This window comes from Panulirus ornatus, chromosome 10 (assembly GCF_036320965.1).
Source record: "Panulirus ornatus isolate Po-2019 chromosome 10, ASM3632096v1, whole genome shotgun sequence".
NCBI lineage: Eukaryota > Metazoa > Arthropoda > Malacostraca > Decapoda > Palinuridae > Panulirus > Panulirus ornatus.
Window position 1 is genome coordinate 50,477,472 of NC_092233.1, and position 16,265 is coordinate 50,493,736.

General features: G+C 36.7%; 1 protein-coding gene across 3 annotated transcripts in view; it reads left to right on the forward strand.

The window, feature by feature from the left end:
* Positions 1-16,265, forward strand: part of LOC139750941 (calcium-dependent secretion activator-like) — a 553,650-nt gene that overhangs the window by 190,371 nt on the left and 347,014 nt on the right. For all 3 annotated transcript variants that reach the window (XR_011713253.1, XM_071665864.1, XM_071665865.1), the window contains exon 5: positions 6,741-6,858. Coding sequence is in view for 2 of the 3 variants with exons in the window: in XM_071665864.1 (XP_071521965.1) it covers positions 6,741-6,858 (118 nt within the window). In the remaining variant the exon portion in view is untranslated. The remainder of the gene's footprint in view (positions 1-6,740; positions 6,859-16,265) is intronic.

The following is a 16,265-nucleotide window of genomic DNA, read 5'->3' on the forward strand; positions in this document are numbered from 1 at the left end:
CCTTTGCATTCAAATCACCCATTACTATAACCCAGTCTTTTGCATCAAAACCACTAACACACTTATTCAGCTGTTCCCAAAACGCTTGCCTCTCATGATCTTTCTTCTCATGCCCAAGTGCATATGCACCAATAATCACCCATCTCTCTCCATCAACTTTCAGTTTTACCCATATCAATCTAGAGTTTACTTTTTTACACTCTATCACATACTCCCACCACTCTTGTTTCAGGAGTAGTGGTACTCCTTCCCTTGCTCTTGTCCTCTCAATAACCCCTGACTTTATTCGCAAGACATTCCCAAACCACTCTTCTCCTTGACCAAGAGGATATATGTGTCAGAGGTGGAGGGAACGAGGAGAAGTGGGAGACCAAATTGGAGGTGGAAAGATGTAGTGAAGGAGATTTTGAGTGATCGGGGCTTGAACATGCAGGAGGGTGAAAGGCGTGGAAGGAATAGAATGAATTGGAATGATGTGGTATACCGGGGTCGACATGCTGTCAATGGATTGAACCAGGGCATGTGAAGCGTCTGAGGTAAACCATGGAAAGTTGTTTGGGGCCTGGACGTGGAAAGGGAGCTGTGGTTTTGGTGCATTATTAGATGACTGTTAGAGACTGAGTGTGAACGAATGTGGCCTTAGTTGTCTTTTCCCATTGCTACCTTATGGACATGTGGGGGGGAGGGAGTTGTTATTTCATGTGTGGCAGAGTGGCGATGGGAAGGAATAAAGGCAGACAGTATGAATTATGTACATGTTTATATATGTATATGTATGTGTGTGTATATATATGTATTCTTTGAGACGTATAGGTATGTATATTTGCGTGTGTGGACGTATATGTATATACATGTGTATGTGGGTGGGTTGGGCCATTCTTATATTTGTTTCCTTGTGATGCCTCGCTAAAGCCGGAGACAGCGACAAAGTGAAATAAAAATAAATAAATATGTTGAGATGTATAGGTATGTGTATGTGTGTGTCTGTGGGTGTGTATGTATATACATGTGTATGTGGGTGGGTTAGGCCATTCTTTTGTCTGTTTCCTTGCGCTACCTTGCTAACACGGGAGATAGCGACAAAGTGTAATAATAATAATGATAATAAATATTTTTTTTGTGAGTGGGGGGGCTTGAAATCCTTCCCTCCCGTTTCTCACTTTTCCAAAAACAAGAACGGAGAATGGGGCCAAGTGAGGACATTCCCTCTAAGGCTCAGTTCTCTGTTCTTCATGCTACCTTGCAAATGCGGGAAATGGCGAATATGCATGAAAAAAATTTTCTTTTTCTTTTTTCTTCTTATATCGTATTAGCAAGATAGTATTGAGAACAGATGACTGACCCTAAGAGGAAAATCCTCACTTGGCCTCTTTTTGGTTCCTTCTTTTGGAAAAGTAAGAACTGAAGGGAAGGATTTCCAGCCCTCCCCGCTACCCCATAAGGAATCCATGGGAAGTATTCTTTCTCCCCTATCCTCAGGTATAATATAACTAGATAGCTAATGAAAAGTTTATGGTACGTGTATATATCTTACATTGCTCTTACACATCCACCCTCCTTCATATAACCCTGTTTATAGCCCATGCCTCATAACTATATCATATTGTTGGAACTACCATTTCTTCAAACATACCCATTTTTATGCTCCAGGATAATGTTCTCTCTTTCCACACATTCTCCATATCTCCCAGAACCTTCACCCCTTCCCTCATGCTATGACCCATTTCCACTTCCATGGTTCCGTTCACTTCGAAATCCATTGCTAGTCATCTAAAACACTTCATATTCTCCATTTTTTCTCCATTCACACTCACATCCCAACTAACTTGTCCCTCAACCCTGCTGAACCTAATAACCTTACTTTTATTCACATTTGCTCTCAACTTTCTCCTTTCACACACTTTTCCCGACTTGACATGCTTGAGGTTACACCACAAAGTAAACAGTCACCTTTGAGAAAGGTGTATCATTACTAGTTGAAGAAACAAAGTACCATGTCATTTAAGAACTTATTGCTCCACAAGGGTCTATCCTTTTCTTGCTGATGAGTGTAGCAGTCTTTCTTTATAGGAGCATCTGGGAAAGATGTCTTGCAGTAATTAGATTATATGAATATATGTATAGTACTTTTGTAACTCCATTTATGATTACTTGTTGTTTTGTAATGTGAAACTGGTAGCTGTTCATATTGTGGATTCCATCTAGAATTACCAGTTATATTTCTACAATGTTGTCTTTGTTGGCAAACATGACCGGGTTTTTCCTCCATCAGCTTTGTGTTTGTTAACTTGAAAGCCTGTTTCTTCTTTATTGTAGTTACCAACTATTTAACACTAATTAATTTTTTTTTGTTTCACCACTTTATGGAAGTATGGTTTACAGCCTTTCTCAGTTAGAACTTTGATGACTTTTTTCTTTGTCTCGTATATCAAGTGTTCGTGTGAATGATATACCACTTCCTAAGTATTTCTTGCCAGTTTATGCCATTAACCTGGTGTGGGTCTCTGTCAGTTGGAAAGACCTCTTGATGTAAGAAGTGTGTATTTTCCTCTGAGCATGTAGTTAACCACATATTAAGGTAAGTTCATACCAACCCTATGGCATGTGGCTGAGTATTGAAAAATGAAAGCTGACCATAAGTGGAAGGTTTTAGAAGCCAGGGAAGCTTAGGAAGGGAGCAGGAAGATTAGGGGTGTAGTGTTTGTTGTATTGCTCCAGTGTCAAAGGTGCAAAATTCAAATAATCGCTCTTTGAACAATTACGAAACAACAGCCCAGGAACCTTTGAGGATAAATGTCTGTAATGTCTCATATGGCTGTTTACACATGTGTTTGAAGTACCTATATATCAAAGGAGGCTTTCTATGTGACAAAACACTTCATCTGCAGTTGCATAATACATATACTATTTAATGCATACTTCATTTTATTACTGTGCATGATTAAAGTATCTGAGGATGTTTCAGTAGTAATACCTTCGTGATTTATGTTTTTTGTTTATTGTTGAATGTTACTGCACCATTTTTTAACATTTTTATGTTTTTCCTTATTGTATATCAACTTTTAATTTCTATCCATACTGTCCAAGTCTTATTTTTGTAGCATTTTTTATTCACCTTCACTGTATTTTGTCTAAAGTCTCTCCACATCTTTCTGGCTAAAGTCTTGTGTATACTTGTTCTTCATTCCTCTAACCATGTCTCTTTCAAAGTCCTAGGTAGTCACCTTGGGTCTTCAGGGTGAAAAGCCACATATTCAGTCCCTGAAGAAAACTCCCCACATACTATATTTCTTTCCTTTTAAATGAAACCTGCATCTCTCTGCCATCTCCCTAAAGGAAACCTCCATCTCCATCGGACTCGGAACCCCCCCAAAAAGTGGATCCAGTGGCCCTCGCCAGGTAGCCTCCGGAAGCCTGTCAGAAGGAATGGCCTGAAACTAGAAGGATATTTAAGAGACCTCTTCAGAACAATCCTTTACTTTAGGAGGAATTGCTCATTTGTTTATAGATTTTTTTCTCTGGCTTGATGAAGTCTTAGTATTCATAAATTCAAGTGTAATGGATGTAAGCACATCATTAACTTTATAGATACATGAAAATTCTAATCATATATGTTTAACAAAATCTGATGATTCATAGCAAATGTTATTTAATATTCAGATGCTAATGATTAACAAAAAATTTTACATATTACTTTCTTTCAGAAAATAATATTGACCATGACATGAGTTGAATTCTAATTGAATACTTATGTTGTAATTGTGGAAGGAAGTTATTTTATTAACAGATTGAATGTATGATAATGCCCAGTCAAGCCTCAGAAACTATGCTGTATTGCCTCATTTAAAATGGGTCAGATTTCCTTTTGTAGTTTAAAGCCATAGTAACCTCCAGCAATAGCTTCCTCTTAGGTTATACAGCAAATTGTTGATGGGTAACAAGAGAGGAAAGAAAGGTGATCACTTAAATGCAATAATTGAAAGACTCTTAACTCATTTATGATTAGATTTCAGTAAGTAAAATCTCTGATAATACTTTTATCATATTTGAATAAAAATTCTCTGAAATAAAAATACCCTCTGTTAAATTTAGTTTGTATAAGTAATCATGTTTAGCCAGTATCGCTTTAACATACATTGGAATTTTGGACATTAGATTGAGGTGACTCAGTACAAGAAAAATAAGGCCATACTCTGTTGGATGACAGGCCTCCCTAGATGCACGGTATTGGAATGTTATCTAGGAAGGTAGCTATTACAAACAAATTCTCACATTAGAGCAGCTAGGATTACAAAGAGTTTCAAGTAATCAGAGATGATTTACTTTATGCAAAATGCCAGTTTTGGGATTTTAAACAAGAGTTGTTCTCTCAGGTTATGGAAAACTTGCTAGAAATGCAACTTGTTTGAATTCAAGTAACTGGCAAATCTTCATCCTTTATGTATTTGAAATTTCCATGTGTGCTTGCCACTGTTTATTTTTCTTAGATACGGGTAGCAGTCTTCATTAGTAGTTGCTTGTTGCATACACTATTAGAGTGTATACAGTATTTTAAACAAGTAGGTGCACAGAATGGCAAATTTTAGCATTTTTATTTTAAGTAGAATCGCATACTCAGGACATGTAGGAAACGGCCTCCAGTATCTAGTTCTTTGATGTAAAATAAGATTTTACAGGTACAAAATGCTAAAAGACTAATGAATACTTTCCTCAGGATACAAGGTTTTAGTCTGTTGAAACCCTTACTTTGAACTGCCTTGCTATTCCCTGTCTCTATTTCTCTTATGATGAGTATATCAGACAAAGATACATTCAGTATCATAGTTGCACATTCTGAACATTTTAGTTATTTCTAATTTGTATACGAGAATGAAACTGTTATTAAAAGTAGTCTTCATAATAAAGCTTTTCAAGAGACTGCATGTATTTTCTCAACAGTTGAATTCATATATCAAAGACTGTTCAGACTAATATTTTGTAAACTTTTAGGAATTGATGATGCAAGTGACAGTTGCTATTGAAGAAAAATGATATAATCAGCCTATTCTTATTTAATCTAGAAGGCCATGATGTCGATGTGAATTAGGTTTTCAAAAAAGAACAGGGATATATAACTGATTTAGGTTGATAAGCAGGGTTGCAAATTTTACCATTATTCAACATATTTTGTTTTTTGTTAGTTTTGCATCTAATGTAGTTGGAAAGGATCACAATTTTGCATGTGATCAAAATATTCCTATGAGTCCACGTGGACTCATAGGAATCTAAGGTAGTGTTTAGAAGAAACTTTGTAAACTCTTCAGTCTCCATACTGTACCTTAAAAACCTAGCTTGTTGAAACTTTCTGAATTCTTCAGTCTCCAAACAGTACCCTAAAAACATTGCTTGTCAAATAATCTAATGAAGACATTCTGCATTTTGCTACATTTTTTGAATTGGATCACGTGCTATTTTTTGTCGTCAGTACAAAGTATGAAATGATGAAAGCTGTTTCAACAACCAGTACATACAAAGGGAAAAATAATAAAGTATGATATAACAAAAGGAGGAGAGACAGAGATTGAATAAAGCAGCACATGAAAGATAGTTTGGAGTTTGAAATGTGTGGTATACCACAAATGGGCTATCATTTGAATATAAGCAGAAAGGAGATCCAATATTAAGAGATGGAAATTAGATGAAGAGACATTATCTGTTTGATGATCCATTACATCCATACACATTACTAATTCATGAGCGGTTTTGAGTCACAGTGATTTTCCTTTTGTGATACCATCTAGCGTATCTTGCTTGAAAGAAGTTTTGGTACATTTTGTTGAAAGACTTCTGTTACAGTAGTCTTATCAGGCATTGAAATATCAGGTTTCCATATAAGACTCAAAATACCTCAGAAAATATTATAAACAATAGGGGCTAAAAGGCTGATAAGATATCATACATAGCTAATATGTATATGTTTGTGTGTGCGTGTGTGTATGAATTTCCACTATTAATTATACAGCCCCAGAATCCCTTTTATGGGTTTCTTGCAGCTTAAGTGCTGTGCTACAATCAGTAGAAGGGAAATGATGGACTCCTTTGGAGTAAGAAGTTCTTTGATGAGATTGTACTTCTTTTGATTGTACAACCTCACTGAAGGTGACTTCTCACTCGCATTGTAGCCTCATGTAGTCATAGTCAAGTAAAACACACACCCACACACACACACACACACATATATATATATATATATATATATATATATATATATATATATATATATATATATATATATATATATATATATATGTATATATGTATATATATATATATATATATATATATATATATATATATATATATATATATATATATTTTCCTTTTTTCTTTTTTTCTTTTTTTTTTTTTTCAAAAGAAAGAACAGAGAAGGGGGCCAGGTGAGGATATTCCCTCAAAGGTCCTGTCCTCTGTTCTTAACGCTACCTTGCTAACGCGGGAAATGGCGAATAGTGTGAAAAAAAAAAATATATATATATTTATATATATATATATATATATATATATATATATATATATATATATATATATATATATATATATATATATATATTAGTAATTCCATAGTAATATCACTGTGTCAAATGACAGAGATTAAAGAAAAATAACCCCTGACTTGTGTGTGGGGATAAGTCTGAACTCTTTCTGATATTCATGAATGCAATGAGAGTGATGAGAAAGCTTACAGCTCCATTGCCTGACAGGAATGGCTGTGCAACGTCAGAGGACCTTTTCTGGAAACTGGATGCCTTACAGTCTTTTATACGAGACCTCCACTGGCCTGACCATGATTTTGCAAAACATCTTGAACAGAGATTAAAGGTATGAAGTAATGTTATGTTTCATATGGATTTTTCATTCATGAATCATGAAACAGTGGCATGGCAAACTTATGATTAAGGTTAAGAATTTGTTTTTAAAAATGCATTTTTTCTTTTATCACTTATGCTTCATGGTACTTTACAGTAGATGTATGTTGGAAAGAATGTGGGATTTTCGAGTAACTCACAAATTGCCACTCATGATTATTGCATACAAACAAGCACACACACACACACACACGCACACACCACACACCACACACACACACGCACACACACACACACACACACGCACACACACACACACACACACACACACACACACACACACACACACACACACACACACACACACACACACACAAACACACACACACACACACACACACATAAAACATTTACAGAATCAGTTGTCAGTAGTGGGCAAGGAGATGCAGAAAGAGCTATTTCAGTAGCTGATCAGTAGATGCAGAGCATGAAGATTAATGTAAAGGAACATAGACCCAAGATTATATGAACAGAGGCACACAGGAAATTAATTGAAACTGTAGAAGAATAACATGCAAAATTAGAGGTGGAGTAGTAAAGGATGTCTATGGTCTGGTTAATGAAAGGTTAAGAAAAGTATAGAGCATGTAGAACTAGTGTTTGTTAGCTAAATAAGATTTAAGAGAAAGTCAGAGACAATTTGATAAATTCAACACTGAAGGATCTAGCTGACAGATGGGGTCAGCACCAAATTTAAAAAGATTAGTAAAGCAGGAAGTCAGTGGACTTAAATTACTGATTAGTTTGAAGTATCATACATCAGATGAGGTAGATAAGGGGTAAAAAGATGAAATGCTTATTAACAATCACATTTGATATGTAGAGGGGTTACTAATTTTTTTTATTTGTTTCTTATATTCATCAAAACTTGTAATGTCAATCACAACCAACCCTTCTTTTCCCCGCTTCCCACCCCCCAGCACCCTTACTTTCCCTGTCCCCCCTTACTCCTCCCATTTTCAAAATGATATTTCTCCCACTTATATTTCCTCACATATATTGTGACATATCACAGTATTAGTATTATTTTTGAAGAAAATGTACTTTTTCATGTCAGTGGATTAGTTTCTCAATCATGAATATTACAATTATAGGTTGAAATTTTCATGAAAATTTTTGAGGAAAATACTTTGCTATATATATATATATATATATATATTTCAAAACATATCAAAATTTTGATTACATAGTATCTTAGATAATTCTGTCAGCTTATGTTGGGTTCATACTTTCTTATGAGAAAAAGCTTTGAATTTAGATAGTTACTTTTGAGAGATTGGTGGATAATGGTTTAACTTCTTGCCATTCATGATGTATGAACTCAGTATACAATGTATGATTCAGATACTGTATCAGTCGTATTATCTTATTTGTAGTGAATCTTGTATATAAAAGGCTTTTGGTTTCCCTTCCCCAGTAGTTGGGGGAACCAGATGTAAGGTAGGAGTAGGAGCAATGGTAGGGTACTTTACATCTTGAAGAGGTCTGTGTCCCCATTTTTATTCTTGCTGTTGACTTTTCCCTTATACTGTCTTGGTACTTCTTCAATTTGACCTTCTTTCCCATGATACAAGGATAAAAAGAATCAGTCAGAATACTGCAAAATAGGAATGCATATCATCAGATGCTGAGGATGTGAACATCTGCTTTGACAGTCTGGAGTACACTGATGTAAATTCTTGAGTAAGTAGAGTTCTAGGACAGACTGTTCTTTACCACATGGCAAGAGATTCTTATTTGTGGTTGATATTTTTTTATCCAGAATTAGGTAGTTACACCATCTACAAATGATATTCATTGATTGGTGGCATAAGTGTGAATACATAACAGATGGAGAGAGGGAGAGATTGAGACTGAGATCATTGATTGTTAAGAGAATGGTATCATGAATATGGAATGAGATTTTGCCAAATACTTCTTTTAGATAAACACCATTCTAAGAAATTTTGCCAATTTATATTTTTTTAGATTTTGGCAGTTAATCTACCCAAAGCTCTTAAAAGATTTGTCAAGGCTGTAGAATTGCTATGTGCAACTTCAATGATAAAGGGAAGGAAAGGAATCAGTTGTTATAATCAAGATATAAGGGGACAACTATTTATGGTTATGTTTGACTCAGAGTATATATATCTAGCCAGTAGGTACTTAGTAGCTAAGAAACTTAAAGACAAAGTAGAATTGAGTGGGGTATTCATCAAAATGTGACAAAGGAAGAGGGGTGATCAGCAAAGAATACAGTCAAAGGACAAAAAACTGGAGATGCCAAACAAGGCAAGGGGATGGACTAGTTCCACCAACATTGAGAGAGAGGAGGAACCTTAAGAGAAATGTAATGTCAGACTGAAAGAGGTGTATTCAGTTGTTTATGAATTGATGGTTAATGGCCAAGAGCTGGAATTCAAGGATTGTATGAGGTAAAGTGCACCTGATAATTACCTATTTGTAGTGTATGGGTAGGGAGTTTTATGCTCATGAGGCCCCACTTCTTGAATGCTCCCTTATAAATTCATGTATGCTATCTGAGTTAACGATGTCCTCAGTCAGTCTATTTCATTCATCCACCACTCTTATACTATAAAAGTACTTCTCTACATCCTTAAGTTTCTTACCTTATTTCATATTATGCCCCCTGGTTGCTCTGTCCCTACATCTCTCAAAGAACTGTCCACAGCTCACTTCATCAGTCTCAAAACTTAAAGATTGTGATCAGGTCACCCCTCAATCTTATCTCTTCCAAAGTGGGTAAATTTAAAGCCTCCAGCATTTCCTTATGGCTTAGCTCACTTAAATCTGGTACCATTTTTGTTGCCATCCTCTGGACCATTTCTTTGAGCTCTTTCTACTGCATTAGGTGTAGTTATCAAACCTGAAAAGCATATTCTAGTTTTGGCCTTATCTGTGTAGCACATGTATGGCTTGTTAGATATTTCCTTATACATATACTTGAAAGATCTTCTCTTGTTTTGCCCTCAGATAGTTTGTGTCCTTAACTGTTCTCCTAATAACAAATTAGGGATGATGTCTGTTCCCAAGTCCTTCTCACACACAAAATCCTGAAGTTTTCTTGATAGATTATAATTACATTAAGGCCATCTTTGCCTTGTCCCATTCTTATTACTTTACATTTGCTGAGGTTGAATTTCATTGACTACATTCCAGGCCAATTCAGAGTCTGTTTAGATCTGCTTGTAAGCAAATCCAGTCCTCACCTTTCACTTCCCTCATGACCTTTGTATCATCTGCAAACACACTCACGTATGATTCCATACCTTCAGGCAAATCATTAATATAGATCAAGAAGAAGAGTGGTCCCAGTATCAAACCCTGTGGTGCTTTGCTGTCACCTCAATGCATTTGGAAATGAATCCTCTAATGTGCATCTTTTGTTCCCTCACACAAAGATAATTTTTCTATTTATTAATGGAGCTTCCCTGTATATCTGCCTGGTGGTCCAGCTTCTCATTCAGCCTCCTCTGCAGTACAGTGTCAAATTCCTTTTGGCATTCCAGATACAGACAACCCACCTAGCATTCCTTTTTGTCCAGGACTTAGCTCACTCTATCACAAAACTCTTAGGAGGCTAGTTACACATGTCCTCTTTTCCCTGGAACCATCCTGTCTCTCCCTTTGGAAATTTATCCTCTGTAGGAGGTCATCAACTTGTTCTGTTATGGTCTCTTCTAAACCTTACACACCACTGTGGTGAGTGAGACTGGTTAGTAGTTCACTGCCTATTCCCAGTCTCCTTTCATACACAGAGGTATGTTTGCCCTTTCCCATTCCCTTGATGCTTTACCTCTCTCCAGTGACATCTTTAACAGTAATTTAATGTATCTGCATACATCTTTAGCATATATGATGAAATTTCATCAGGGCTATGAGCCTTGTACAGATTAAGTACTTTTAGTATTCTTTTAACATCTTCTCTAGAGATCACTGGTGTTGGAGCTGTAGTGTCTTTCACAGAACACTTTTGAACTTGTTATTCAGTTCCTCACATACCCTCACTGCATCCTTTACAGTTTTCCCTCTGAATCCCTTTGCCTGATTAGCTGCTCCTTAATTGACAACAGATCCTGATGAATTTATGAAAAAGTTTTAAATTTTCAGCTGCCTTGTGTACGATTTCCTTTTAAAGTTTCTTTATTCCTTTTTTCTTATCCTGATTTACTTGGCCCATGCTCTTTTTTATTTCTATTTATCTATCATAATTAATCGCCATGTCCTGTGTCAGCTAGGTAGCTGACCATACTTGGTCCATGCTCTTTTATACCTTGTAAATGCAGGCTGGCTAGAGTGTTGTCTATATCTTCACCGCTTCTAATCCTGCTGCTATATTACTTTATTACATCTTTTATTAAACCATTCCTTCCTCTTTCTTACCGTTCCCTGTGTATCTGAGGGTTGACATACCCATACCCCTACTGCTTGACTATAACTATCATAGAACCTCCGAACACAAAACCCTGGTTCATGGTTATTGAATTCATTTCCTAATCTACATTATCATAGAAAATATTGAATTTTTTGTAGTTTCCACAATTTTGTCTTCTCTTTTTTTCCTGGCTCCTCTGCCCTTTTAATGTCCTCTTGTATGACATATTCAAACTTGAGCAGTCCTTGATCACTTCTTCCAACTGGTGTGTGTATATATAATGATCTCAATATTCATGCTAGTGTGAGTTAAGATAAGATCTAGTAATGATGGAGTGTTAGTTCCTCTCATCCTAGTATATTCCTCAATGTCCAAGTACACAAAACTTTCTTGTATGCACTCTAAAAATTTGTAATGTCCATTTCTGCCTATTTCCATGAGAATCCAAATTTCCCAAGTCTGTCTGTCTATTTTTGTAATCCCCCATTATCAGTACTTTACCATATGTAAGAGTTTCACTGTTTCATATACCGTCTTGATTGTTCCTTTATCATTATCAATGTATACTTGTTTCAGTTCACTGCAATTCTTTGGAGGATTATGTAATAATAACATCATTGTCCTCTTCTTTCCTACAGTTACTCTTCCCATTATGTATTGTCTGAATGAGCCATCTTCCACAACTTCTTGAAATTTCAGGCTTTGTTTTTTCAAGAGGGCTAATCCTTCCCCTTCTTTACCTTCTCTTTTCTTTCTTGCTATCATGTGCCCTTTAGGGCAAAACAGGTGAGCTTATTTCTTTGGTAAACATAGTTTCCAAGACTCCAATAATATCCCTTATACAATTCTTGAATTGTAGTTCTTTACCACTAACTATTAATTCATTAATATTTGATTACATTACTTTCAGTCTGACATTATCATCTCCTGACACTTCTGCTCTCTCTTCTGTTCCAACAAGGCTGTTCCATCCTCTTGACATATGTGGCATCTCCAGTTTTTTTCTTCTAACTTTCTTTCTTCCTTAGATTTGTCACTCTTGATGAATATTGCTGTAGTCATGTATAGAGTTAGGACTTCCTCACCTGTTTTGCCCAGACTGGTACCTGGTAGTAAGGAGGGGAAAAGAAAGCCAAGGAGGGGAAGGATTGACTATTTTGATTAGAGATAGATTTAAGTTTCAAGAACTAGTTTAGGATAGCCCATTCAGACAATACATAACAGAAGTAAATGCAAGGATGAAGTGGGTATCACAATCACTCAGCAGTTTTTCTCGGTGTAATTACTCCTATTTGTCTTAGCATAAGCATTTGACTTGTTGGTTTTTGTGATGTAGATCCATAGCAGTGCAGATCTAGTAAACAAACTAAGATCAGTAGAGGATGATTGTAAGTATGAATGTCTGAGTTTTAGTGTTAAGTCTCTTTTAACATATATTCCTGCTGTTAACATTGAATTTTCTACCAGAGGTAACTGGTTCAAGTGATGATAGAATTCCTTTAATGGAAGATACTCTACTCAAAGGTGTGGTATGGCCATGAGTAATCTCTTATCCCTTTTGGTGGCTAACTTACACATGGAATACTTTGAAACTAGAAGCTAGATAATGTGTGGTTCAGATATGCTGATTACATCATTTTTTTCAGCAGTCTGTGTAGGTATTGATTTGTTTGTTGATGACTGAATAATTTATCCTAATAATAGTTTAACCTTCTTGGATGTGTAGATAATTAGAAACTAAAGAATGTTAAATAATTTAGTGTATCAGTAGAAAAGGTGTGGCATCAGGATCTCTTTTGGCTTCCCTCTTTCACTTTGCTCCCTCATATCTGGCTTCCTCTTTTGCTGATCTATCACCATAGTGAGGGTGGATCAGTCTCTCCCCCTTTCTCCATCAACAGTGGTGTCTTAACGTTCTTTCCTGTCGCCTATACTTTTTCTTCTTTTCATCAACCATTTTCTTTCTTTGCAAATGACCAAATGCACTCATATATTGATGACTCAACATTGCATTCCTCTGCATCCTTCAATCCTGTTCCTTCTTCTATCACTTGATCTGCATCTCATATCAACACAATTTCCTCAGTTAACTCAGACTTAGACAGGATATCTCAGTGAGGTAGGCAAAATCTGGTTTAGTTTAATACCTCTAAGACCAGTTTCTGCCCATCTCTCTGTTGAAAATTCCATGCAACTTTCCTCCCTCCTTTGACACCTCTTAACTCTATGGACATACTTGGTATTACTGTAACCTCCTTTCTATATTTGAAACCCCACATTATGGGAATAGCTAAATATGCCCATAAGAAACTGGGAGTCTTGTTTAGATGTCAGTTTTTTTTCTTCCAAATAGTTGTTCTGTTTATACATAGGATTAATCTGTCCTTGTATGGATTACTGCTCTCACATCTGGGTTGGTTCTCTTTCAGCATCCTTATTTGACAGAGTCATGTTGAATGTGGTTCAACTTATCCATTCTCCTAAGCTTGCCTCAAAACTTGACCCGCTTGCCTACGCCACAATGTTGGTTCACATTCTCTCTTCTATAGGTATTACTTTGGTTTTTGCTCCTGAGAGCTGCTCATGTGCCCCTACCAGTAGCTAGACCATGCAATACTCAATGAACTGCTGTGTTACATGAATACTGTATGGCCATTGACAACTCAAGGGTGGGCCATTTTGAATGCTGCTTTTTTCTCTACACTTCAAAGCTTTGGAACTCATCTATCCTCTCATGTCTTTCAACAAAACTATGATCATGCACATTTTAAAAGACCGGGTTTTCATTTCCTCCAAAATTTGTAAACAACTTTTCCTATCTCTTTGTTTTTCCTTTCATAAACCTCACCATGTTTCAGTTAAGGCCTGGGCTTGATGTGGACTTTTGTTCATGACTAGAGCCTCCAGTGTAAGAAAAAATGCCCATTTCATGTTCATATATATTATAATGATTATATTGAGAAGTCTGTATTTATCTCTATGTTTCTAAGATATAAGAAGATCGTCAACCCTGAAGTTTTAGATGATACAGTGAAAATCATGTCAGAGGTAGACAAAAAACTCCACCCAGCAAGGATTATGAACTCCAGTCAAGAATTAGCCTAAAAGAGATGTCATGGGGAAACAAGACACATGACATTTGCTCTGCCATTCCATAAAAGTTTCATTGATTTTGTTCCAAGTCTCAAGAGGCTTGATGTCCTGATGGTTTTCACACATAGCAACATAGTAAAAGACAATCCTTTTGACCATAATCTTATGGTTGTGATGGATGGCATGCATAAAATCTATTGGTAGGGGTGAGGTAGGTTTTATCTAGAACAGGTTATATCTCTACCAGACAGGCAAATTTTACCAACACTTATTAACCACCATAAGTATTGTTGTAGGAGTGCCTAGCATTATAGTGTCTTAATCCAACATTAAGCCTCATTTGACCACTGTATGGTTTAGGAAAACACTTCTATCTATCTTTCTTTATCTCTGATGGCTGTTCCATTGGAACTTCCTCAAAGGGGTGGCCACAGCAATAGAGTCTCCATAACTAGTGAACTCCAGTGCCGCTTCTTAGCCTTTAGTTCCTCACCCCTAAAAGGTCAGTGGCAGAGGGCAACTCTAGTGCAGTATTTGCTGAGGCCCCTATCTAATGTTCCTACTGACTATTTCTGTCTTATACTCATTCCAACTACTTTTGATTATTTCTCACACACATTCTTTAAAGCAAACACCTGATTCACACATCCTTTATCTCCTCTTAAACGACATTGCTCCCACCCTAATTTGGTGCTCTATAGTTGTTTACCCTCTCACTCAGTACCCTCCTTTACAACCTACCAGTTATACTCAACAGACTCATATCCCTGTAGTTTGAACACTTACCCTAATCCCCTCACCTTTATACAGTGGCACTATACATACATACTTCCAATCCTCAGGCACCTTACCAATATCCATACATACAGTGAAAATCCTTAGCAGCCAGTCAACAATACAATCCCCTCCCTTCTTAAGAAATTGAACAGTGATACCATCCATTTCTGCCTCCTTTCTTCATTTCATCTTTTGCAAGGATTTCACCATCTCTTCTCTCTTCACCAAACCACTCCCAATGATTCTCTCACTTTGCATACAATTCCTACCTAAAACACCCTACATATGCCACCTTCAAAATACTCCATCTTCACCTCACTTCATCTTTACCTGTCATCACTTCCCCTTTTGCCCCTTTTAGTGATGTTTCCATTTGTTCTCTTGTCTTTCACACATTATTTACCCCCTTCCAAAACATCTTTTTATTCGTCCAAAAGTTTAATGGTAATCTTTCACCCCAACTCTCACTTGCCCTCATTTTGAACCCTTGCACCTTCCTCTTGACCTCCTGCTGCTTTCTTTTATAAACTTCCCAAGCATTGCACACCTCCCCTGTAAGTACTACCCAAATGCCAATCTTTTCTCTTTCACTATCAACTTCACTTCTTACCAGCACTCACAATGCTTTCTATCTGTTCACTTCCCACCTTTCACATGCCACTGCATCTCTTGCACATGCCATCACTGCTTCCCAGAATAGCTCCCATACCTCACTCACTCCCCTTGCTTCATTTACTCTCCCCTCTTGTCATTCTACACTCAATTTCTCCTGGTATATCTTCACAGAAGTCTCTTTTCCAAGCTCACTTACTCTCACCAGTCTCTTCTCACCTACATTGTTTCCTCTTTTACGAAACTCTACAAATCTTCACCCTTGCCTCCACAAGATGGTGATCAGGCATTCCACCAGCTGTGCCTTTCAGCATATTTACATCCAAAAGCTTCTCTTTTTTACATGCCTGTCAATTAATTTGTAATCCCATAATGCCCTCTGACCATCTTTTCCACTCACATTCTTATATATCCAACTTTATAAATCAGGTATTCCCAGTCACCAGTTCTTTTTCAGCACAAAACCCCACAAGCTTTTCACTATTTTCCTTCCTAAAACTGAA